The sequence below is a fragment of the Gambusia affinis genome, linkage group LG01 (assembly GCF_019740435.1).
Source record: "Gambusia affinis linkage group LG01, SWU_Gaff_1.0, whole genome shotgun sequence".
Lineage (NCBI taxonomy): Eukaryota > Metazoa > Chordata > Actinopteri > Cyprinodontiformes > Poeciliidae > Gambusia > Gambusia affinis.
This window is the reverse complement of record NC_057868.1, coordinates 20,987,869-21,011,418: the sequence shown is the minus strand read 5'-3', so window position 1 is coordinate 21,011,418 and position 23,550 is coordinate 20,987,869. Positions and strand designations below refer to the sequence as shown.

The following is a 23,550-nucleotide window of genomic DNA, read 5'->3' as shown; positions in this document are numbered from 1 at the left end:
AGTGTCAGTAATGAGATCTATATTCTTCTTTAGAAGAGAAACTATCAACATCGATAGTGTTTATAATATTTAGTCCTGATTCTGGATCAGTTGCAGCTGACTGTTCTCTCGGTCTTTCTCCTGCTATTGGCTGCCGCTGTGACCGACGCTGACTGGAGATCAGCTGTCTGTCCAATGAGAGCGCTTTGACGGGAACACAACCAGCGTCTGACCGCGAGACTGCAAATGTAGGTAGTGTTTAAATATCACTAAGTTTCTAACTGAGTTGAATTAGAAGTTAGACATGCGGTTCCTCTTGGTATTTAACATAAAGGTATTTAACATAAACATTGTGAATTAAGTTAGTTTTTAAAATTCTACATGAACAACTACGTCAACCGAATTCATGCTATTTCTGCTCTTACCTTACATGGAAGTGGCAGCTACGGAGACAGGAGATGAAATATTAACTGGGAGTATTCAGTACAAATACGTCCCCCTTATACAGAAACTCTGTATACGATTTATGTTTCATACTGAACAGTCTATATTTGGTGCTATAAAAATGACGTAAATCATTTCCACTCAGTTATGGTATTTTTAACTTGCCCAGCCTCCTCAATATTCACAAAGTAGGAAAATATATAAATATATATTTTGAGAGCTGTTCAAAATCCTAATTACTCAAATGTTAAGTAATGTGGTTACCGTATTAAAACAGTTACATATTTTAGGGGTGTTTTCTTGTTTTAGTACGTTTGTTTTTTGCTCCTTTGTTTTTTTTTAGAAGATGGTTTTCCTCAGAGATGCTAGATTGTGTTGACTCTTTCGTGCTTGTTCTGTTAAAAACGCTCAGTGCGCAGGTGCGAATCCTTGGAATAGAAAACACTTACACTAGCGTCTTACAGGGAGCATTAAAGGCAAATAAGAACTTAATAGTTTGGCTACATTGTATAAAAGCGTATACTATTTTTGCGCAAACCCTTTGTACTGTAAACATTAAAACAGAGTGGTTAAAATAATATAAAGGCGTGGTGATTTCCATTGCGTTCCCACAATGCATTGCGTCCACATGGATTTGCTTTTAAACTATGCGTTTAACGCGTTATGTCGTGTTATTACGTTGTCAATGTAAAGTTTTCTGTACACTTGATATTCGGCGGTAAGTTTTTGAATTGTTGAGGCCTAAATGAGTTATTATGTTTGCTAATCAAACAACACCGTAGGTGAAGTAGGTATGATGTCGAAAGAAATAGGGCGTCTACGTCTTGTGTAGGTTATGCACTCTTGTTTCTCTTCAGATCGTATAAATCTTTCGCCTTTTACTAAAGATTTCCGTGGAGAGGAACAATAAGAGTTTATCCTAATTTTTTGATACCCTGCCTTTCGGTGGGGTTACCTTTGCCTGTCAAATGATAACAATTATTTAAATATCTCAGATAATTTTTAAAATACATATGGCATTAGTTAAACATTCAGAATTCTTTTAGTGAGGAACAGCGGATCCTCATCTGTCATTATGGAAATATATTATATGGTAATGCTATTTTCACCCTGTGTTTTGTACTTTGAAGTATTTATTTTTCATTTAGCTTTACCAATTTAGATTTTTTTTTCTTCAAAATTGCCACATTTTTGCAATTTCCCTCTCAGAAGCGAAGCATATTGGTTGTGGAGCGGGCTGCTCATGTTACGGTCTAATTAACTTCTGCGGCTTTATTTCCTCAAGATAAATTTAGACTATAAATGGATTAACAAAACGTCGTATTCTCTTTAGTTTTCTCTGGTCTGTAATGGCGCTATTTGGAAGGCGCTTCCTAATCAGACGCTCCAAAGCGTCCGGTCCATAACCCTCTAAGCTCCCGGTCAGAAAGACGCATAATTCAGTGTCCATGAGATAATATTCAGAAAGGATTTTTTTATTGATTGATTTTTGTTGCCTCTGCCATGAAATCTTTGTGTGAAGTCTATAATGTCTGTCCATGTGCACCAGTCAGAGATGTTAATTGTAATCTGTTAAATGACGGACGGGCTTTAAATTTTCAGGTCGCTTAAAAAAAATAAATAAATCAGTCAAAAACTAACGGAATGTTAGCGACCTCTGGGTAAACTCCTGATCAAAAACAACCAATCAGAGCCAGGAGGAGGGTCTTAATGCTATCACCCATCCTCATGTACTGGCTACTAAATGTGTTAATGGCAAAAACAATGTACTATTTTTTATTTAGTTTTTGTGCGTAATGTTTGCAAAATAAAGAAAAAATGTTTAATCATGTCTATTAAGTAAATAACTGCAGTATGTTCTTTCAGAAAACATTTTAATGCTTTGTGTAAGTTTTGAAGCAACATAAAAGGAAAATGTAACAACAGTAGAGAGGAAAAAATGCACTCGAGTTGCTTTCGCAGTCAGTAAAGCACCATAACCTCCCTCCACTCCACCACCATCATGAGGAGATTGTGATTGACAAGAGAAGGAGAAGGCTGAGGATCTTGACATTTTTCACAGACTTTCTCTCTCATACTGTACTGTCACCACATAATGACAGTTTCAACAATTATAATACAATTATTAAAGTTGCGCCCTGCAGCTTTAATGGAGTTCTTATTTTGCGCAGTCAAATAGCACCGTCATCGAAAAGGATATGATGACGAAACAAATGGGGCACTGACAGTGCATGTTGGATATGCACTCTTGTTTCTCTTCAAAGCGTATAAATCTTTCGCCTTTTACTAAAGATTTCCGTGGAGAGGAACATAAAGAGTAAATCAAAATTTTTTAATTCCCTGTCTTTTGGCGGGGTGCTCTATCACTGTCTAATATGAAATTATATTAATGGAGTTTAAATTTTAGGATAAGGGCAGGATTCTTTGCGTTTAAGCAAAGCATTGTGTCTCAATGGTTTTAAGGACCCAACATCATCCGAACCCAGACAGTAGTGATGGTGAGATGAAGCCTCATGAGGCATTGAACCACTTGAGCCAACTGGTTCGAGAAAGGGTTCATTTCTTGAGGCTTCATGTGCACACGAAACCACCTACTGGCCAGGTGTATAATCACAACCAGCTGTATCTTAACACGTGTGATGAATTGAAATTTTGTCTATTATGGTTCTTGGGAATGACTTCACAAAAGGAAAAAAAAGAGACAAAGAGAGAGAGAAAGAGATATATAGAAATAGAGATAGAGAGAAATATATATACAAAAAAATCCTATCCTGTCCCACAGCTATCTTAAAAATCCTAATATAAAAATTAAGAACTTCAAAACTAACTAACCAATCCTATTTATAATAGTGAGATTATTAGTAAAAAGCTCAAATTAAATAAATAACCCAATTATAAGTCCTGAAATAATAAAGTCTAAAAACATTAAATATTAATCCCAGAAAAATAAATAAATAAATAAATAAATAAAGGGGGAAAAATTCATTTAGATCAATACCTTGCTTATTCCAGAGCAAATCTGCTTATGATGTGTTTGATGATGGTATTGGAGTTCAAGGTAACTCAAGTTAAATCAAGTGGTGAAAACTCACGTATCCTTAATTTAAAATTAAAAATAGGATAGCTGTGGGACAGGATAGGATTTTCTTTTTCCTTTCTATTTTTTATTTTCTGTTTCTCTCTATCTCTAGATCTATATGTCTTTCTCTCTCTCTTTGCCTCTGTCTTTTTTCTCTCCCTCTTTCTGTATCTGTGTCTCTCTGTCTCTGTATTCTGTCTCTCTCTCTCTCTCTCTCTCTCTCTCTCTCTCTCTCTCTATCTCTCTCAGAGGACGAGGAGTTGTGGACGAGTTCGGCTGCCGTGCTTTCCTATGACTTCTAGTGAAACTGCCCTATTGGGTGGGGGAAGTTGTAGTGTTTGTATATATATATATATATATATATATATATATATATATATATATTCTCCCTACCTGTCTCAAACTAAATAACCACTATCCAAACTCTGCTATCCAAACTATCAAAACTCTATCCACTCTCTCAACTGACCGCAACTCGCCTACAACAACCCACATTTTGAATGGGGGGTTTATAAAGAATCTGAAGCAAGCCTCGATCGGCTCATCACGTAACATCACTACCAGACAGTGGATGTGCTTTTGGAATGTTCTTATTCGCACACACCATTAGCGCAATGTCGCAGACCACCTGGGGGACACCCCTTCCGCTGCGGTATACGTCACGCCACTATCCGCGGGGTTTCCCACTTCTTTCAGGCCTCCTCTGTTTTGCTTTTACGAAACGGTCCCGGAGCTGGCATCATGTACCTTCTCCGTGTACGACGATGTTACAATTTACATCCAGGATTTTCGATGTTATTTAGTTACGCTCAAACTGCAATGTTCGCATAAAGCGCTTCAACAAACTCCTAGCCAATCAGACAACACTTCACAGAGCTCTGTCGAAATAGTTGTCTATTATGTGGGAATGACTTCACAAGGTGAATTTAAAAAGAGACAAAGAGAGAGATAAGAACCAATTTCGGCCTTTTGCATGAAGAATGTCAGTGCCTTTATTTTAAAACCATGACTTTAATCTGTTATGTCCCGTGTTTACACCGTGTCAGTGAAGTTATCAGCCCGCTTAATAAACAACATCAAAGTCTGAATTTTTGAGGCTGAAATGAGTTCCGACGTTGTGCAGTCAAACAACACCGTCGGCGAAGTGGGTATGATGTCGAAAGAAATGGGGCACCGACATTGGTAAGTAAAATATTCTTGTTTCTCTTTATCACGTATAAATCTTTCGCCTTTTACTAAAGATTTCCGTGGAGAGAAACGAACGAGATTCTGTTTGAATTTTTGATACTCTGCTGATTGGCGGGGTGTTAATTGTCTGTTTAATATTAAAATATTTACCTAAATGTAATAAATTACTGTTTGTAATCAGAGTTGCAGTGGAGGTTGTCTTTATGGTTGAGTGCATATAATACCCCGTCATGTGGTAGGGTCCTTTTTCTCTGTTCAGTATGAAAATATAATGTCAAATAAATAATTATAGAGTTTTACGTGATAGTAAAGTGGCTACAAATTAGATGTCATCTCACTTGAGTTCCTACAATGCATCGGCTGATTATCCGCATTCTAGATATCTAAAAATGCATTTTTGACGAAGCCAAGCTATATTTATACTTTCCGGATTGGCAATTTAAGATATCTCCATTTACATTCTGACTAGTAAGAATAATAATTCAATTACCTGTTGACGAGTCAGAATTCCTGTCAAGGTATTTCAAATCACGTCATATATCCGTAATTAGAATTGAAGATTTCTCTTTTTTCTATTTTATGCTACATTAAAATGCTACATTTGAACATTAATCTGTAATGTTTGGGCTAGACAGAATACCAACTCAAGATATCAGTAAAATAGAATACGTGTTAAAAGCCAAAGCCTTTGAACTTTCCAGGCTCTAATCAGTTCTTATGTTTGCTAGTCAAATAGCACCGTGAGCGAAGTGGATATGATGTCGGAAGAAATTGGGCACCTAACATCCTTAGTAGTTTATACACTCTTGTTTCTCTTCAGCACGTACAAATCTTTCGCCTTTTACTAGAGATTTCCGTGGAGAGAAACAACAAGAGCTCTTCTCAATTTTTTTGATACTCTGCTATGTGGTGGGGTTCTAATTCTCTGTTTAATATTAAAGTTTTATCCCGAATGTAATAAATTACTGTTTGTAGTCAGAGTTACAGTGGAGGTTGTCTTTACTGTTGAGTGTGATCATTCGGATGCGTACGCTGTACACAAAAGCGAAGGTGGTGTACATGAGCACAACAGCGCCACCTGGACAGGAAGGAAGGACACGATCGGCAAACTTAAGCTCTTCATTTGAACATAAAAGCCCAACTTTGAAATGTTGCTAAACCTGTTTTGATTTAAATTAAAATGTGTTAATTTAATTTTGTGCCTGCCCCCTCTGTAGTTATGCCAGGTAAATTCATCATAATACTGAGAAAAAAGTTGAAGTATATTTAGTCTATTTATCATTCATCCTGGCCTGGAGTCTTTCTGCATAGAGCTTTTCACATTCTCCCTGTACGTTTTCTCTGGGTACTCCGGCTTTCTTTCACAGTCTTAAAACATGACCAAAGTAGATAGCTGCAGCTATAAGGCATTGGCCATAAGAAAAGCTGTCTGACCATCAGCTTGCTTGTTACAATGAGGTTGTTGAAGACCCGGTATCTTAGGATTCTGAAGAAGGAGACCATCCTGCAAGAACTGCCACTAAGTAAACCACTTGTGTGCCAAAAAAACCCACACACATTACTTTCATTTTTTTGTAAATGTATGGTTATTTTATTGTACACTGTAAAATGTTACTGTACAACTCTGACTGTAACAGACAACCATGAATCTTTGGTTTGTGAGAGAAAAAGAGCATGAATGTTAAAATAAGAAGCATAGACATTAAAAAGATTTTAAAAAGGTAGTTTTTTTCTCCTGTCTCCAACAGATGAAGGTCTTAAAAGCTGCCAGCTGATTAAATGATTACATTTCTAAAGCTGCTGTCCAAAGAACAGAAAACTGATTGGAATTAAATGTCTCTTTCATTTAGACTTCTTGGTTCTAACTACCTGTTTCATAAGACAGACTTGTGTTATTCACTGAAAAAGTTAGAAACTGTACATCCAAACCTTGTGTAACATTTCAGCAATCAGTTCCAGAGCTCAGACTGACTTGAACCCTGATCATCACAGGTCTGAAGCGCTAACGTCCCTCAGTTCCAAACCAGGGAGCGGAAACCAGCGGAAAGTCGAGCCGCAGAACCCCCCAAATTCACATTATGCTGAAAAAGTCTCGTTGCTGGATGGAGACGTTCAGAACAGCAAACACGACGACGACGCCGAGGAAGCAGGGAGGATCCGTGCAGTTCCAATCCACCGGCGCCCGGATCTGCTGGTACCATGTGCGGACCTGGTCAACTCCGAGTGGCGGAGGAGCCAGGCAGCCCGGGTCCACTCCCTCCAGAAGTCCTGCTCGGAGTTCCCCGTCTGCCTGGTTCTCCTGCAGGGCCCCAGAGGGACAGAGGAGAGGCTCCTCGGCCATGCCCGGCTCACCCGGGTCATGGGTCATGGCAGCAGCCTGTTTGTAGAGTCGGTAGTTGTGTCCAAACAGGAGCGGGGGAAGGGCTACGGTCGGGTTCTGATGGAGGAGACGGAGCTCTACGCTAAACGCAGAGGCTTCAAGCGTCTGTGCCTGACCACCCATGACAAGCAGCACTTCTACGCCCATCTCGGCTACGTCCTGTCCACGCCGGTGCAGAGCACCAGTACTGTGATGGCGCTCCTCCCTATGGGGATGCTCATGAGACTTTCCAGAGCTCCAGACACGGAAGCAAACCCAATGAAACAAACTCCAACAAGAATGGAAGACTTAGAACGTAGTTGTGCTGATGGGTCACCTTCACCTTCTCATTTAAATAATCCTCTTCCCTATGTACCTCCATCATCTCCTCCTCTTCCCTCCATACCTCCACCACCTCCTCCTCTTCCCTCCGTACCTCCACCACCTCCTCCTCTTCCCTCCGTACCTCCACCACCTCCTCCTCTTCCCTCCATACCTCCACCACCTCCTCTTTCTCTTTCCTCCTCAGTGCCTCCTCCACCGCCCCAGTTTTCAGGACAGCCTGTAGTTCAGACTTTGACGGAAACCCCCTACAGAGACGCCAGAGGAGTTCCCATCTTTTGGATGCACAAGGACATTTGATGAACAGTCGGACATTTGATGAACATATCTAAAATAAGACACACTGAGATACACTCAGGGAAAACTGCCTTAAACCTCAGAGACGGCATTAGGAAACCAAACAATCAAAGATCAATGCACTTCTTGCACAAGCTAACCTTCAAGGTCCAGTACCAGTTGCAGAAGAACCACAAAGACGGACAAAACACCAACAAAGAGACGAGAGAAAACTGAAAAATGGTTATGGGACAGAACAATAACTTTTAATAAAAAAGGTTTAGATCTTGTAAGATGGAGAAGAGGGTAGAAACAAACCCCTCCATATTAGGATTTCTGGAAGAAGTATGATAAAGATCTTTTACTTAATTGTTTATCTCTATATCATGATTTCAAACTGATTTGTGCAAAAAAATCCAACCTTTGGGAAACTTAATAAACCATCTTGAAAGAAACAAATGTGTAATCTCTAATGATAGCACTTCTGTCAACTTTTTATTCAGTGACCTTTTTGTGAAGAAACTATGACTATGACTTTAGTCCAGGAGGTTGAGGTGGAAGAAGCTTGATTTGGTGTCCGGTAATCTAATCATGTCATGTTTTTGTATTGCTATCCGATTGAAAGAACCAAAGGTTCTGATTGTTAGTTTTCTGGAAGAGAGAACCGGATTTACAAATAAAAGGTTCTGAGAAGTGACTGACATTAACAGGATTCCCAGAACCTTTGGGAGCTGTTTAGGTTTGGATCCTTTACCTTACTTCACAGTAGTTATGCAATGTGTTAAAACATATTCATTCCGTGTTTCCTTTAATTGACAAAAATCTCAACTCTAGTTTCTTCAGACCAAAGCACAGAGCTGGTTTACCATCCAGACAGCTTGTTGTCATGTAAACGGCATCTGACTGTTGTTATGGTTACAATGGCTTTGTGTCCAGGGGCTAAGAGAAACATCTACAGTGTTGCTATATTTCTATTAAAGATCATAAATTGCTCCTTTGACAAACTTTCTTTTACCTTAAGAAGAAAACTACAAATTGAAAACACTTCAATAAGTATCTGATAAGGTACTAACAACTAGTGCTAACATCCATAACATAACTGATATGGTACTAACATCCAATTACTTCTCAACATGAGTTTGTGGCTCTGATTAAATGATTTCAGCTCCGAAGTGGAATTTTTCTCAAATTTCTCATGTTACCTTTATCCTTACCTGTAGCTCGCAACTTGTGCTTGCATTGAAATACAGCCATTCTCAGAGAGGGTTAAATGTGTTATTGTATGGTTAATGTGGACGTATTAAAGTATTGAGAGGTGCTTTCCAACCTAAAAAGGGATCATTTCTGATAATTGTCATGTCTTGTTTTTGGTTTTGAATCTCATTTTGTGTTTTCCATCTAAAAACTACCCAATAAACTGAACTTTTAGCCTATGTTTTTATCATAACAGCTACTGAGCTGCTCTGTGAAAACCTTATTTAACTTCGCTGGTTGATATGGCGTATTATAAAGTCTACATTTTAATGTTTAGGTTTGATTTTATTTTATTTTTAGTACTTCAGAATGAAAATTAGCCTGTGTTTTAGCTGTTCAGATCATGTGATCCTGAGTTGCCATAAAATATACATATATATTTATTTATTTTTTATTATATTATTATATATATCTTGCTGGCACAGACGATGAGTTATAGCAGTCTCATGCTACCATATACAGATGACATCAGAAACTACAATGGTTATTGTTACTCCTGTCTTTTTATCTTTACCTCCATAACGTTATTAACACTGTAGTCACGCCTATGTAAAGTGTATTTCATAGACTCTGATTTAGTCCACGATGTGTTAGTCTCTTTTCTTTATAAATTTATAACGTTGATAATTATCCCCGTCGCGTCTAAAAGTGCATTGATAAAATGCATGGTGAAGGAATCAGTTCATTATTGCTCAATAATTACCGGCGTTGTGGGAGAAAGTAAGAAAAGAAGTTTATTTGCGTGACGTGGCAGAAAACATTCAAACTGACTAACAGCGCTGAGATGTTTGGACCTATTGAGAGCTACACGGTCCGGTACCGCGTTCAGTGGCTGTCTTGACTCTCTTCATGTCTATGGCGCTGGTTCTTCGGACTATCAAGCCTACATCGTGGCACTGCGCATGCTCAGAGCGATACCAGCACACACTTTGTTCGCAACAGACAGCTATCGTGACGCACAAAGTAGCACAGATCTTCAGAACCGGATGTCATTATGACGCATTAAATGTTTGTAAAGTCACTAACACAGAATACTGTGTGCATTCATTGGAAAGTTTTCTCTGTCAAGACACATATCGGGGGATTTGTTGCTAGTTTTACGGTGAGAATGGAAAACAATCAGGTTGGTGAGACATATCAATATTTATATCAGCAGCTGTCTGAGGAGATGAAAGGACTTAAGAAAATGTGTTTACAATACAGGCAGGAGAATGAACGTTTGAGAGAAGTTATATTTCATGGAGAAATTAATGTACAAAACATTGACAATAGATACAAATCTGAAATAGACAATCTTACGCACATCATGGCTGAATTGAAACATAAGTTGTCGAGATCAACAACACTTAATGATCAAATGATGGATACTGAAGAAGAAAGAGTAAAGGAAGTTTCCTCTTTGACAGAAGAGAATGATAGATTGAAAGCAGAAAACAAAAAATATGAAAGGAGAAATTCAGAATTGATGGAAGAAAATGAAGATTTCAAACTCAAACAAGACAGTTTTATGGAAAAGATTTCAAACTTGGAGAAGGACAAGCAAAACTATATTGCTTTGAGCGCTAAATATGAAGGCATGATAGGAGAATTCTATGAAATTTCAGAGTCGCTGAGAAATTCAAATAGGGAATTGAAAACACAGCTGCAATTGAAACAACAGGACAAAATACTGCCGGAAAATACTGCAGACAAATCTGTACAGACAGAACACTGGACACCTGAAACAAAGGAAATATGGACTCAGACAGAAACTGTGAGTCATAAAGAAGAGCAGCTTCAAACTTCATTTAAAACATTACCTCAAACACAAACTTCAAAATGCAAATGTAGGCATTTAAAAACTTCTACCAGAAAATCTAGTCAAGCTCAAACTTTGGCCCATGAACCTAAATCTTTTGCTGACGAATCAAAACAGTGTGAGTCTTCAACTACTGATGATTGTAATAATTGGTGGCATATGTGTGTCAATGGCCTCTGTTTTGCATGTAAATACACCCTGCTGGGAATTTTTCAAGCAGCGGTAATAACAACATTTTATGATGTTGGAAATGACTGCCATTATGAACTACCAGAAGTTCCTTTTTAAGGGATAGTTTGTTAAATTTGCCAAAGTTGGTGTGTGAAGTTGAAAGGATTTAGTTGGACTCACCTCGATGCACTGCTCTGACACAAGGATTGGACACTTTTTCACTCTGGAGTTACCATTTCTGAGAGGCACAGAACAGGAGTGAGCTTGAGGACCTTGAGTCGAGCTTTTTAGGTGCAGATGTCACTGAGGTGGGTAAAAAGTACCTCAGAGGAAGGCCCTGTGGGTGGATGATATTTTCCTGGAATTCCTTAAAGTTCTTGATGTTGTGTTGGTTGATGCAACTTTGTAATATTGTGTGAACAAGAGGGACAGTTCCCCTGGATTGACAGACCAGGGTGCTGGTCCCCCTATTCAAAAAGGGGGATCATAGAGCGTGTTCCAACTAATGGTGGGATCCCACGCTGAAGCCTCCCTGGTAAGGTCTTTTCATGGGTTCTGGAATGGAGGGTACATCAGACAGCCAGACCTTGGATTCTGGAAGAGCAGTGCAATTTTTGTCCCAGCCATGGAACCATGGAACACTGGACCAGCTTTACGCTCTCAGCAGGGTTCTAAAGGGTGCATGGGAGTTTTCACCCAAACAGTCTACGTTTGGGTGAGAATCCGTTATACATTGTCCCTTTGGGAATCCTCTGGGGGCTACTCTGGGAATGTAGGGTACTAGGCCCTTTGAAATGGGCTTTTAGATCCCTATATAACCAGTGTCAAAGCTTGGTCTGCATTACCAGCAGTAAGTCGGGCTCATTTCCAGTGAGAGTTGGACTCTGCCAAGGTTGCCCTTTGTTACAGATTCTGTTCTAGGTGCAACCAAGGTATTGAAGGAATCTGATTTGGTGGCCTTAGGCCCATGTCTCTGCTTTTTGCAGATGATGTGGTCCTAATGGCATCATGACGTCATGATCTTCAGCTCTCACTGGAGGAGTTCGCAGCTGAGTGTGAAGTGACTGGGATGAGGATCAGTGCCTCCAAATCCAGGACCATGGTCTCGAGCCAAAGGACAGAGTCCCTTCTCCAGGTCAAGGAAGAGATCCTGCCCCTAGCAAAGGAGTCTAAATATCTTTGGGTTCTTCACGAATGAGGGGAAAAATGAAGTGGGAGATCGATAGGGGGGTTGGTGCTTGATCTGCAGACTGCAGTCATGGACATTTGGATGAAACCAAGCTAGTAGGTACTACTCCAGTATGTGCTACTGGATGGTGGATTCTAGTCCACCATTCGCTGGGGTATTAGTGTACCGTCAGAGGAAGTTGAGGGGGTTACTATACCGCTACAACCCATGTGGGGGTTGTAGACTGAGGGTGTTGTAGACAGAGACTGAGGCTGAAGCTGAGGCTATCAAATTGTTACATAATTCTAATATTACAATGGTACGCTCGCAGTCTAATAGCAAATGGTCAGGAATTTAGAGGTTAATCTAAATACAAAACCAGATATAATATGCATTCAAGAAACATGGCACAAGCTGACATTGCACTTTAGTGTTCATGGTTACTCAGTTTTATGTAAAGATAGAATAAATGGGAATTTATTCTATCTTTTTTTAAAAGATAGAATAAATATTCCTTTAAAATAATGTCATGTTTTTAAAGGAAAACATAAAATTTATTCAGCTCCAAATAATATCAGACTTAAAACTTATTGCTGTAGAAATTTGGACAAATGATGGGAATATTACAATAATAATTATTACAAACCTTGCAAACAATTAGAAAAGTTGAAACTTGAAACAATCCTAGAGCACTGAAGAAGGAAAATTGTTTGGTGTGGGGACTTCAAAGCACACAGCACTTTATGGGGAGATCAAGATGATTATAATGGAGGAATTTTAGAAGAGATGATTGAAGAAAAAGAATTGGTAATATTAAATAATGGAGTAGGCACTCTGGTGGACTTGGTAAGAGGATATTGGATTGGGCAAATTGGCGCAGCGTCTGCCATCAAGCAGGCGCTGTACCGGACTGTCGTGGTGAAGAGAGAGCTGAGCCCAAAAGCGAAGCTCTCGATTTACCAGTCGATCTACATTACTACTCTCATCTATGGTCATGACCGAAAGAACGAGATCGTGGATACAAGCAGCCGAAATCTGTCAGCAAGATTTCTCCGTAGGGTGGCTGGGCTCTCCCTTAGAGATAGGGTGAGAAGCTCAGTCATCCGGGAGGGACTCAGAATAGAGCTGCTGCTCCTTCACGTCGAGAGGGGCCAGTTGAGGTGGCTCGGGCATCTGATCAGGATGCCTCCTGGACACCTCCCTGGTGAGGTGTTCTGAGCACGTCCCACCGGGAGGAGGAAGACCCAGGACACGCTGGAGGGACTATGTCTCTCGGCTGGCCTGGGAACGCCTTGGAATTCCCCCGGAGGAGCTGGAAGAAGTGACTGGGGAGAGGGAAGTCTGGGCCTCCCTTCTGAAGCTGCTACCCCCGCGACCCGACCCCGGATCAGCGGAACAAAAGGAATGGATGGATGAATGGATAATTCAAAGTATTTTGCAGAAAGAAAGGCAGACATTAAATAATAGTAAATTCTAATGAAGTAGGTAAAACACAGATGGCCACATTGGTGTCTCTGGTAAAGATTTATTTACTACTTCTTGATATTATGATTGATCATATTTGTATTATATAATTGTGTACAGCACTTTGGTCCTGTGGGCTTTTAAAGTGCTTTATAAATAAAATTGGTATGATGCATAAAAAGTTGTAAAACATTGAACATTTTTTTTGTTTTTGTAGGTGTGAAAGGGAGTTTATTCTACATTTATTCAACAAAGAAAAAAATCCATGTTTTTTTATTTTATTTTATTAGATTAACAATGATAGTGCACATCATTTACAGGTACCTGAACCATTTACAGGTGTTGATGTCTAAGAAAGCCAGAGCTATTTTTTCCATCTGTCGAAAGTGGACAAACCTGTAAAATGAAACAACCAAAACAAGTTAGGTTTTTTTTAGGCAAAACATGTGGTCCAGTTTTTATTTTATTTTTTCCTTTAACCCCTTCATACCCTAGTGAAAGCTTATTTGTTTTGGCTGTTGTAGCACAAATATTTCTCAACATAAGATTCCCCTAAATGAAGATTTTGGTAGCTTCACATGAGGGGTTTTCAAAAGTCTCAAAGGAGTTAATATAAACAAGACCTTTTAAATTAGAATTAAGTCAGATTTAAAAAATAATGTGGGTTTATTGTAAATATGCTTAATACCTGCTTAAAGGTCATTTTCAAAATATACATTTAATCAAACGAGACTCATTGGGCTGTATATTCTAAATTATTGAATGTGCCTAAAACTGGACGCTACACTAACTAAGAAAAGAAAGGAGACCATCGTGTAATACCCCTCCGATCCACAGAGTGTCAGTGATGAGATCTATATTCTTCTGTAGAAGAATATCGATAGTGTTTATTATTTAGTCCTGATTCTGGATCAGTTGCAGCTGACTGTTCTCTCGGTCCTTCTCCTGCTATTGGCTTCCTCCGTTACCGACGCTGACTGGAGATCAGCTGTCTGTCCAATGAGAGCGCTTTGACGGGAGCAAAGCGGGACTGAAAATGTAGGTAGCGTTTAAATATCACTAAGTTTGTAATTGAGGTGAATTAGAAGTTAAACATGCGGTTCCTCTTGGTATTTAACATAAACATTGTGAATTAAGGCAGTTTTTAAAACTCTACATAAACAACGACGTCAACCAAATTTCTGCTATTTCTGCTCTTACCTTAGACAGAATACCAACTCAAGATATCAGTAAAACAGAATATGTGTTAAAACGGCCTGCCATAGTAGCCAAAGCCTTTGAATTTTCAAGGCTCTAATAAGTTCTTATGTTTGCTAGTCAAATAGCACCGTGGGCGAAGTGGATATGATGTCGGAAGAAATTGGGCACCTACATCTTACGTAGGTTATACACTCTTGTTTCTCTTCAGCACGTACAAATCTTTCGCCTTTTATTAAAGGTTTCCGTGGAGAGAAATAACAAGAGTTTGTCTTAATTTTTGATACTCTGCTATTTGGTGGGGTTCCAATTCTCTGTTTAATATTAAAATCTTAGCCCAAATGTAATAAATTACTGTCTGTAGCCAGAGTTACAGTGGAGGTTGTCTTTATTGTTGAGTGTGGTAATTCGGATGCGTACGTTGTACTAAAAACCATGATAAATAAATCCAGAATCACAATGTTGATATGACTTGTGTCCTTCTCGGTTGTATTCCTTATCTAATGTCATAGTTGGCAAATGTTCTAATTTATCATAACGATCTCACTGTCCAAAAGTCGCTACAAAAGCGAAGGTGGTGTATATGAGCACAACAGCGCCACCTGGACAGGAAAGAAGGACACGATCGGCAAACTTAAGATCTTCATTTGAACATAAAAGCCCAACTTTGAAATGTTGCTAAACCTGTTTTGATTTAAATTAAAATGTGTTAATTTAATTTTGTGCCTGCCCCCTCTGTAGTTATGCCAGGTAAATTTATCATAATACTGAGAAAAAAGTTGAAGTATATTTAGTCTATTTATCATTCATCCTGGCCTGGAGTCTTTCTGCATAGAGCTTTACACATTCTCCCTGTGCGTTTTCTCTGGGTACTCCAGCTTTCTTTCACAGTCTTAAAACATGACCAAAGTAGATAGCTGCAGCTATAAGGCATTGGCCATAAGAAAAGCTGTCTGACCATCAGCTTGCTTGTGACTATGAGGTTGTTGAAGACCCGGTATCTTAGGATTCTGAAGAAGGAGACCATCCTGCAAGAACTGCCACTAAGTAAACCACCTTTGTGCCAAAAAAACCCACACACATTACTTTCATTTTTTTGTAAATGTATGGTTATTTTATTGTACACTGTAAAATTTTACTGTACAACTCTGACTGTAACAGACAAACAACCATGAATATTTGGCTACACATTATTTTTTAGGTATAACTCTTTGTGACAAAGAAATGTTAGCATACACAATTCAGACAACTTAGGCTCAGAATCCTAAAGGTAGACTTAAGTCATCTTGCCTAAGTTTCAACAAATATTAATTACAAGTAATTACAACTTATATTGTGAATTACATTGAGAAAAACAATGGTATATTTAAAGAAGAAAGAAAGGGAGACCGAAAATTATGCACAAGTATTAAAAGTTTTTCTCTCTCAGCAACTATCTTGAGTAAAGATCTACTGCTGCTGCTTCTTTTTCTTATTTATTCTGCAGTATGTGGTAATTAGCCAACAACCAGTTTCCTCTTACAAGCAGAATGTGAAGTAGTCCGGTGTGGTCAGAGACGAGTGAAATACTTGTAGAACAGTCTGCGATTAGTCCTCAACTGCTCTCTCAGGTGAGTCGATATTACTCCATTGTTGGGTTTTTTATTCTGTTATAATTTTTCCTTTAAATAATGTTACATTTAAACTGTGTGGAACCGTTGCATCTTTCTATCCTTAAAATTAGCTCTCATTCACAGAGACTCGCTGGTAGTTGTTTGCAGCTAAATGATTGGATATGTAACTAACCTAAATTTGATAAAAGTACACCATCGTTGGAAAAGATCTCTCTCTCTCTCTCTCTGATTTTCATATATTGGCTATACTAATGTGTAATTTTGGCCAAATTACACGGCATTGAACACAGTGTTTCTGTGGAAAGCAGAAGGAAGAATTCAGCATACTGAGCTGCTTTAAGTGTTCTTTTCATATTTCTTGGTGGGGACGTGTCAGAAAGCTGCCACTTCCCTATTAGCTGCAGCTGGTTAACACTTTTAACAAACTGGAATACATTCTCATGAATTATGCTCAATAAAAGCGATTGCACGCATGTCTTTTGTACAAAGATCATGCCTGTAGATGTGACGTGACTTGAAATCTGACCGATTTTTTCATTTCTTCTTTTACCTGGGTTTATAAGCACCTTCTCAGAGTTGTGCAGCTCAATCCACCCATCAAATAGGTCATTAAACAACTTTCCTTTTTTTCACACCATGTCCATTTGGTTTTAGCCGACGATGACACCGTGTTACAGCAGGTGACTTGAAATTATATGAAGAAAATTGCAGCTTTTATGGCCGAATCAGCCACTCTCTGTCTTTAGGGTCCTGCTGTAATTACACTATACTGAGCTGTGTGTTATATTTATGGCATTAAACATATTTAGCCAAACGAGAAACCTCTCCGCATGCAGTTCTATCCATACATCTCATAGCTGATCCACTCACGGCAAAAACTCATTCTGTTTTTGCCGTGAGTGGACTTCCATGTTCTCTAAAAGTTCCACATAGAACAACGTCTGCAGGTATTGAACAAGACATTGTGAAAGAGGTTAAGATAATGGGGGGGAAAAAAGGCATTACATATGCCATTATGTAATCTTGCAATTGATATTGCAAGATATATTTCGCAACATCAGTTTGCAAGATACTGAAACATTATCTTAAAATAGGTGCACATTTCCTTACTCCCTGGCTGTTTTAAAAATTTTCATTTTTCTCTAATACCTGGTGAAGATGTGCTTTTTGTTTTTTGTGTGGTTTTAAAAAGCTGATCAAATCCCAGGGATAAGAACAAAACATTAGGTGAATACAATGATTCTTTTAGTATCTGTAAATCTAGCACATGTTGAAATTTTAATTTTGTTATTATTCTTTAGGTATAACTCTTTTCTGTCTCATCTCCAAAAGTAACAGCAACGCGTCTAGATGATACACACACGAGCATAATACACCAGTGTCAGGAACTGCAATTTTAATCTGCTTCACTAAATTGAATAGAATTTAAATTCCTTCCAGCTGTTGAAGTTTGTGAGAGAAACAGAGCATGAATGTTAAAATAAGAAGCATAGACATTAAAAAGATTTTTTTAAAAAGGTAGTTTTTTTCTCCTGTCTCCAACAGATGAAGGTCTTAAGAGCTGCCAGCTTATTAAATGATCACATTTCTAAAGCTGCTGTCCAAAGAACAGAAAACTGATTGGAATTAAATGTCTCTTTCATTTAGACTTCTTGGTTCTAACTACCTGTTTCATAAGACAGACTTGTGTTATTCACTGAAAAAGTGAAAAACTGTACATCCAAGCCTTGTGTAACATTTTAGCAATCAGTTCCAGAGCTCAGACTGACTTGATCATCACAGGTCTGAAGCGCTAACGTCCCTCAGCTCCAAACCAGGGAGCGGAAACCAGCGGGATGTCGAGCCGCAGAACCCCCCAAATTCACATTATGCTGAAAAAGTCTCGTTGCTGGATAGAGACGTTCAGAACAGCAAACACGACGACGACGCCGAGGAAGCAGGAAGGATCCGTGCGGTTCCAATCCACCGCCGCCCGGATCTGCTGGTACCATGTGCGGATCTGGTCAACTCCGAGTGGCGGAGGAGTCAGGCAGCCCGGGTCCACTCCCTCCAGAAGTCCTGCTCGGAGGGGGAAGGGCTACGGTCGGGTTCTGATGGAGGAGACGGAGCTCTACGCTAAACGCAGAGGCTTCAAGCGTCTGTGCCTGACCACCCATGACAAGCAGCACTTCTACGCCCATCTCGGCTACGTCCTGTCCACGCCGGTGCAGAGCACCAGTACTGTGATGGCGCTCCTCCCTATGGGGATGCTCATGAGACTTTCCAGAGCTCCAGACGCGAAAGCAAACCCAATGAAACAAACTCCAACAAGAATGGAAGACTTAGAACGTAGTTGTGCTGATGGGTCACCTTCACCTTCTTGTTTAAATAATCCTCTTCCCTCCGTACCTCCACCACCTCCTCCTCTTCCCTAAACCATCTTGAAAGAAACCAATGTGTAATCTCTAATGATACCAATGCTGTCAACTTTTTATGCAGTGACCTTTTTGTGAAGAAAACAGATCTTTGTCACTTTGTCCTTGGCTTCTCTCTGATGCTCTTGTCTCTTCAGCTCATTCCACAAGTTTTCTATGGCTTTAGTCCAGGAGGTTGAGGTGGAAGAAGCTTGATTTGGTGTCCGGTCATACAGCCATCATGTCATACAGCCATTCTCGGAGAGGGCTATATGTGTTATTGTATGGTTAATGCGGAAGTATTAAAATATTGAGAGGTGCTTTCCAACCTAAATAGGGATCTTTTCTGATAATTGTCATGTCTTGTTTTTGGTTTTCAATGTTATTTTGTGTTTTCCATCTAAAAACTACCCAATAAACTGAACTTTTAGCCTATGTTTTTATCATAACAGCTACTGAGCTGCCCTGTGAAAACCTTATTTAACTTCGCTGGTTGATATGGCGTATTATAAAGTCTACATTTTAATGTTTAGGTTTGATTTTTTTTTTTTTTTTAGTACCCCAGAATGAAAATTAACCTGAGTTTTAGCTTTTCAGATCATGTGATCCTGAGTTGCTAAGGTTGTATATATATATATATATATATATATATATATATGAACCCACTTTTAAATCTTTACTAAATAGGACATGGAGTAAAAAGTTAAAACTACATAAATTTAAAACAAGAGGAGTAAATAAAAAGATTATTCATAAAATCAGGTGAATAAAAGTAACATTTGAAACAGGCTAAGAATTTCAAAAGAACACATTCTGTCCCTGTGGAGGGATTTTAAATCATGCAGGTTGTTCTGTGTCTCTGAGCAGGAAGGACAAACTGACTGCTGAGCAGCCATGGTGCTGTCTCGCCTTCGTCTTCTCATCCTCCTCATCACTTTGTTGCCCCGCGCCTCGCTGTCGGAGAACCTCAGCCACCCTGATGCGGCTGCTGCTGGTCCGGACCTGCGGGACCGGCCCTTCGTCGTTGTGTGGAACATGCCCACAGCTAACTGTCAGAAGCGCCACAACGTCCACCTGGACCTGCAGGACTTTGGGATCGTGGAGAATCGAAAGCAGCGTTTCCAGGGACAGGTGATGAAATTATTTAGATAGACTAGAGAGATAATAGTCTCTTGTTTAATTTCCTTCTAAACCACCCATAACTATGCATACTCTATCTCCAAGTGCCAGGGATTTTTGGTTTGGTCAATAGTTCTGCATGGTTTTTATGTTAACAGTTATCCTAAAAATGACAGAAAAAAGGCTGAAGACTTACTGATCTGGACCGGAAACCTTGGCAACCGGAAGCAAACTATAGAGGACAGCTGACTGTTAACTTTAAGGTTCTTATGGATGCTTGAAATCCTTGAATTTCAATTTTGTAGCTTCAAGGTTTGGAAAGCTCATCATTTCTGTGCAAGGTGCTTGAAAGTGCTGCATATTCAAACTGCAGAGTTTTGTAATAAAGTGCAATCTAAGTTGGAAAACTTTTTTTTTTTTACCATCTTAAGTTAGATGAGACCAAAGTTCTCATCTTTTAAGTAAGTTCGAATTACCAAATTTTGCTAAAATCCAGAAAACAGTGATAATTTTTTTAAAGATATTTATTTGTGTAACTTTCTATCTTTATTGTGCCTATGCATTTAATTTAATCATTTACCTCAGCATGATTTGGCTGGATTGTTTCGATGTCATGAATATTTGTTATTCCTAACAGCTCAATGACTTCTTGATTTGTGTAATTGAAATAAAGGTTGTCTTATATTTTACATGTTAAACAAAGTCTTTGAAATCTTGTTGAATTAGTCCTTTATTCTAGGACCAGTCATGTATAGGGTGGTGTGTGAGAGAAACACTCAAAACATAAAAGCTATTATTAAAAAAAACTAATATCATGGACTAGTGAATTGAAACTGTCTCCTTTTGTTGATTTGTGTTGTTTTTAACTCCAGAGTGTGGTGCTGGAAAAGTTAGAGAACTTACCTTGGAAATGATTGAGAAGTGCTTAAATTTTGCTGTGGGAAAATCTACAAACCCTGTAAACAAGACCTACAGAGCTCAGTTAGATCTGCAAACTTTATATTTATTTGTTTTATTGTTTTACTTTTCCAGAATGTGACCATCTTCTATCGGGACCGCCTGGGGAACTACCCCTACATCTCCCACGACGGCAGGGAGGTGAACGGGGGAATCCCGCAGCTTGGCGACCTGGCCTCTCACCTCTCCCTCGTAGATTTGCAGCTGGACATCCTGCTGCGCCCCGGCTTCTCCGGAGTCGGAGTCATCGACTGGGAAGAGTGGCTGCCGCTGTGGGAGAACAACTTCGGCTCCAAGATGGAGTACCGCAGGTTGTCCAAGCAGCTGGTGAGCCAGGAGAGACTGGATTTGTCTGAGAAGGAAGTGAAGCTGTTGGCTCAGCAGGAGTTTGAGGAGAGCGCTCGGATGTTTATGGAGGAGACGCTGAGGCTGGTGGTCAGGCGCAGGCCCAGAGGATTCTGGGGCTTTTATGGTTTCCCCTCCTGCTTTAATAAGCACAAGAGAAAGAGAGGTAACGCAAACAGAAACTGGATTGTTGTTACCTACCGGGTGGGATTCATTGTTGTACATATGCAAGCTTAAAAATGGCTTAAAATGCATTGTTTTAAGGAAAAAAGGCATGTTTAGTCAGATAAAACTCATTTCAAGAATACTTTATTGAGCCCAAAGGGACATTTAACAGGAATATAACTCATATTAATTGAGATTTAGATAATGCTGCTATGGAGCAGGCTTGGCATGTTCAGAGTAATGTGCAGTTTTTTTTTTCCTGCTACACACAGCATTTTGAATGTAGGTCAAAAGGTTAAATTAGTTAATTTTATCAGAGCATTTTCTTCCACGTGTTTGCTACATGGATTTGAGAAAAGAAACTGCACACAGGACTTATCTCATTTTTATCTTTTTGCAACATTGATTTTCTTCTCGCTACTCCTCTATGAAGCCCAGATTTGTGGAGTCAGAGCTCATGGTTGCCTTATTCTCAGTTTTTCCACATTTGAGGTGTTTTGTATGTTGCAGACTCTTCTAAGTTAGATAGGTATCAGAATGAAGGAGGAAGAGAGGAAGGCGGGGGGGTATAAAAACACAACACACTTTTCAGATCTTAAATTGGTAGAAAATATAGAAAACTGCCAACTTTTTTCCTTCCACATCACAGTTATCCACTGCTTTGTGTGAGTCTGTCGCATAAAAAAAAAACACAAAATGTGAAAATATATGAGGGTTATGAACAACTTTGCAAGACGCTGTAAATTGTTTCTATTTAAGTTTCAACTTTAAAATGTAACTGATATAACCAATTATAAAAACTGACATCAGCGTGTTTTACTTCATGTGTGAGATCAGACCAAACCTACACAGGACATTGCCACGCGGGGACTAAGCAGAAGAATGACCGGTTGTCCTGGCTGTGGGCTCAGTCCACAGCTCTCTACCCCAGCATCTATCTGCCGCAGCGGCTGGCAGGGTCCACAGACGCTGCTCTGATGATCCGGTACAAACACACACATTTATGTTCTGTTTTACCACAACCTTTTGTCTGAAACCAAAGAAACTGATCCGTTTCCTCCACTCAGACACAGACTGCTTGAGGCTTTGAGAGTGGCGTCGCTGTGGCGTCATGGCGACAGTAATAACCAGGCCACACCCGTCCTTCCGTACGCTCGACTGGCGTTCACACATACTCTCGACTTTCTCAATGAGGTAGCCGCTCGTTCACGTCAATGTAAAGCGTTGAAATTAAACTTGTAAGCATAGCAGAATGTCTGGGCTTGCAGACAGACTTGGAGCACACACTTGGAGAGAGCGCGTCGCTCGGCGCAGCTGGAGTCGTGCTGTGGGGAGAGATGAAGTTCGCCAAATCAAAAGTACGCGACTAACCAAAATCATGATGCATGTGCGTTTCGGAGCCTGTGTGTGTGTAAACATATTGTCTTCTCCCGCCTACCAGCAACAGTGCATCCTCCTCAGAGACTACATCCACACCGTCGTGGGTCCCTTCATTAAGACCCTGAGGGCCGACGCGTTGCGATGCAGCCTCCAGCTCTGTTTCAGTCATGGCCGCTGCGCTAGGCGACGCCCCAACTCTGGTCGCAGTCTATCATCTGTGCCCGTCTCTGTCTCTCACAATGATACGGACTCTGCCAGCAGCAAATACTTTCAGCGGCATTTCAGGTGTCAGTGCTACTCAGGCTGGACTGGAACCTGGTGCCAGAGGAAGATGGTCGGGAGTGGGCAGGACAAGAGTTGATGAGTGTCCTTCAGTCAGGAAACGGCATAGCAGGGTTTTGAATAATAATAATAAAAAGCTATACATAACCTTACTAAGTTTTTTTTAACATTGTAATTTGTAAAGCTATTTCGACATGCCGTAGTTCAACTGTTGTCCTATCTCAAGAACAAGGCAGCAGATGGTATATTAGTGCCTATATTTAAACTTTCACACTGTGTGAAACCCATTCACACCTCGTCATGACAACTACCTCCCTCACTTATCTAACAGATTCTAACACATAAACAAGCAACACATTCTCACACCCGACTCGTCATATATTGACGAGTTGGGACGCCGTCTGACCATGCGTCACATATTGACGCGAAGGGTATACCCTTCGCGTCAATATGTGACGACTTGGGCAGGTTCCTTCGCCGTAAAATTTTGACGATTTTGACGATTTTGGAAGGTCGCATGTTTTACATGGATTATTTACGCGAATGGTCCTCGCAAACACTGCCGACACTTCAAAAC

At 39.8% G+C, this 23,550-nt stretch overlaps 3 protein-coding genes and 5 non-coding genes across 10 annotated transcripts; all 8 read left to right on the top strand.

The window, feature by feature from the left end:
* The first annotated feature begins 55 nt into the window (after positions 1-55).
* Positions 56-8,122, top strand: LOC122831771 (N-alpha-acetyltransferase 80). The gene is made up of 2 exons (XM_044118215.1): positions 56-227; positions 6,683-8,122. Coding segments are annotated over exons 1-2 (1,011 nt in total). The 5' UTR covers positions 56-225; the 3' UTR covers positions 7,692-8,122.
* On the top strand, positions 1,261-1,375 carry LOC122840545. The gene has a single exon (XR_006372257.1). It is a non-coding gene; the product is annotated as a U5 spliceosomal RNA (small nuclear RNA).
* On the top strand, positions 2,666-2,780 carry LOC122840475. The gene has a single exon (XR_006372236.1). It is a non-coding gene; the product is annotated as a U5 spliceosomal RNA (small nuclear RNA).
* LOC122840477 lies at positions 4,694-4,808 on the top strand. The gene has a single exon (XR_006372237.1). It is a non-coding gene; the product is annotated as a U5 spliceosomal RNA (small nuclear RNA).
* LOC122840478 lies at positions 5,491-5,607 on the top strand. The gene has a single exon (XR_006372238.1). It is a non-coding gene; the product is annotated as a U5 spliceosomal RNA (small nuclear RNA).
* LOC122831776 (N-alpha-acetyltransferase 80-like) lies at positions 6,652-19,274 on the top strand. 2 transcript variants are annotated; one of them, XM_044118235.1, is made up of 2 exons: positions 6,652-6,682; positions 18,115-19,274. In XM_044118235.1, the coding sequence occupies exon 2, from the start codon at positions 18,168-18,170 to the stop codon at positions 18,744-18,746; it is 579 nt and encodes a 192-aa protein (XP_043974170.1). In that variant the 5' UTR covers positions 6,652-6,682; positions 18,115-18,167; the 3' UTR covers positions 18,747-19,274. The 2 variants fall into 2 exon arrangements, with proteins under 2 accessions (XP_043974170.1, XP_043974162.1); XM_044118227.1 differs by lacking the exon at positions 6,652-6,682 and adding an exon at positions 14,210-14,560.
* On the top strand, positions 14,911-15,024 carry LOC122840482. Its single transcript, XR_006372242.1, has one exon. It is a non-coding gene; the product is annotated as a U5 spliceosomal RNA (small nuclear RNA).
* Positions 16,287-23,125, top strand: hyal3 (hyaluronidase 3). Of its 2 annotated transcripts, XM_044118131.1 has the most exons (7): positions 16,287-16,329; positions 19,593-19,856; positions 20,877-21,312; positions 22,149-22,296; positions 22,379-22,505; positions 22,580-22,669; positions 22,753-23,125. In XM_044118131.1, the coding sequence occupies exons 2-7, from the start codon at positions 19,620-19,622 to the stop codon at positions 23,050-23,052; spliced, it is 1,338 nt and encodes a 445-aa protein (XP_043974066.1). In that variant the 5' UTR covers positions 16,287-16,329; positions 19,593-19,619; the 3' UTR covers positions 23,053-23,125. The 2 variants fall into 2 exon arrangements, with proteins under 2 accessions (XP_043974066.1, XP_043974057.1); XM_044118122.1 differs by lacking the exon at positions 16,287-16,329 and having other exon boundaries at positions 19,546-19,856.
* Positions 23,126-23,550: the final 425 nt, after the last annotated feature.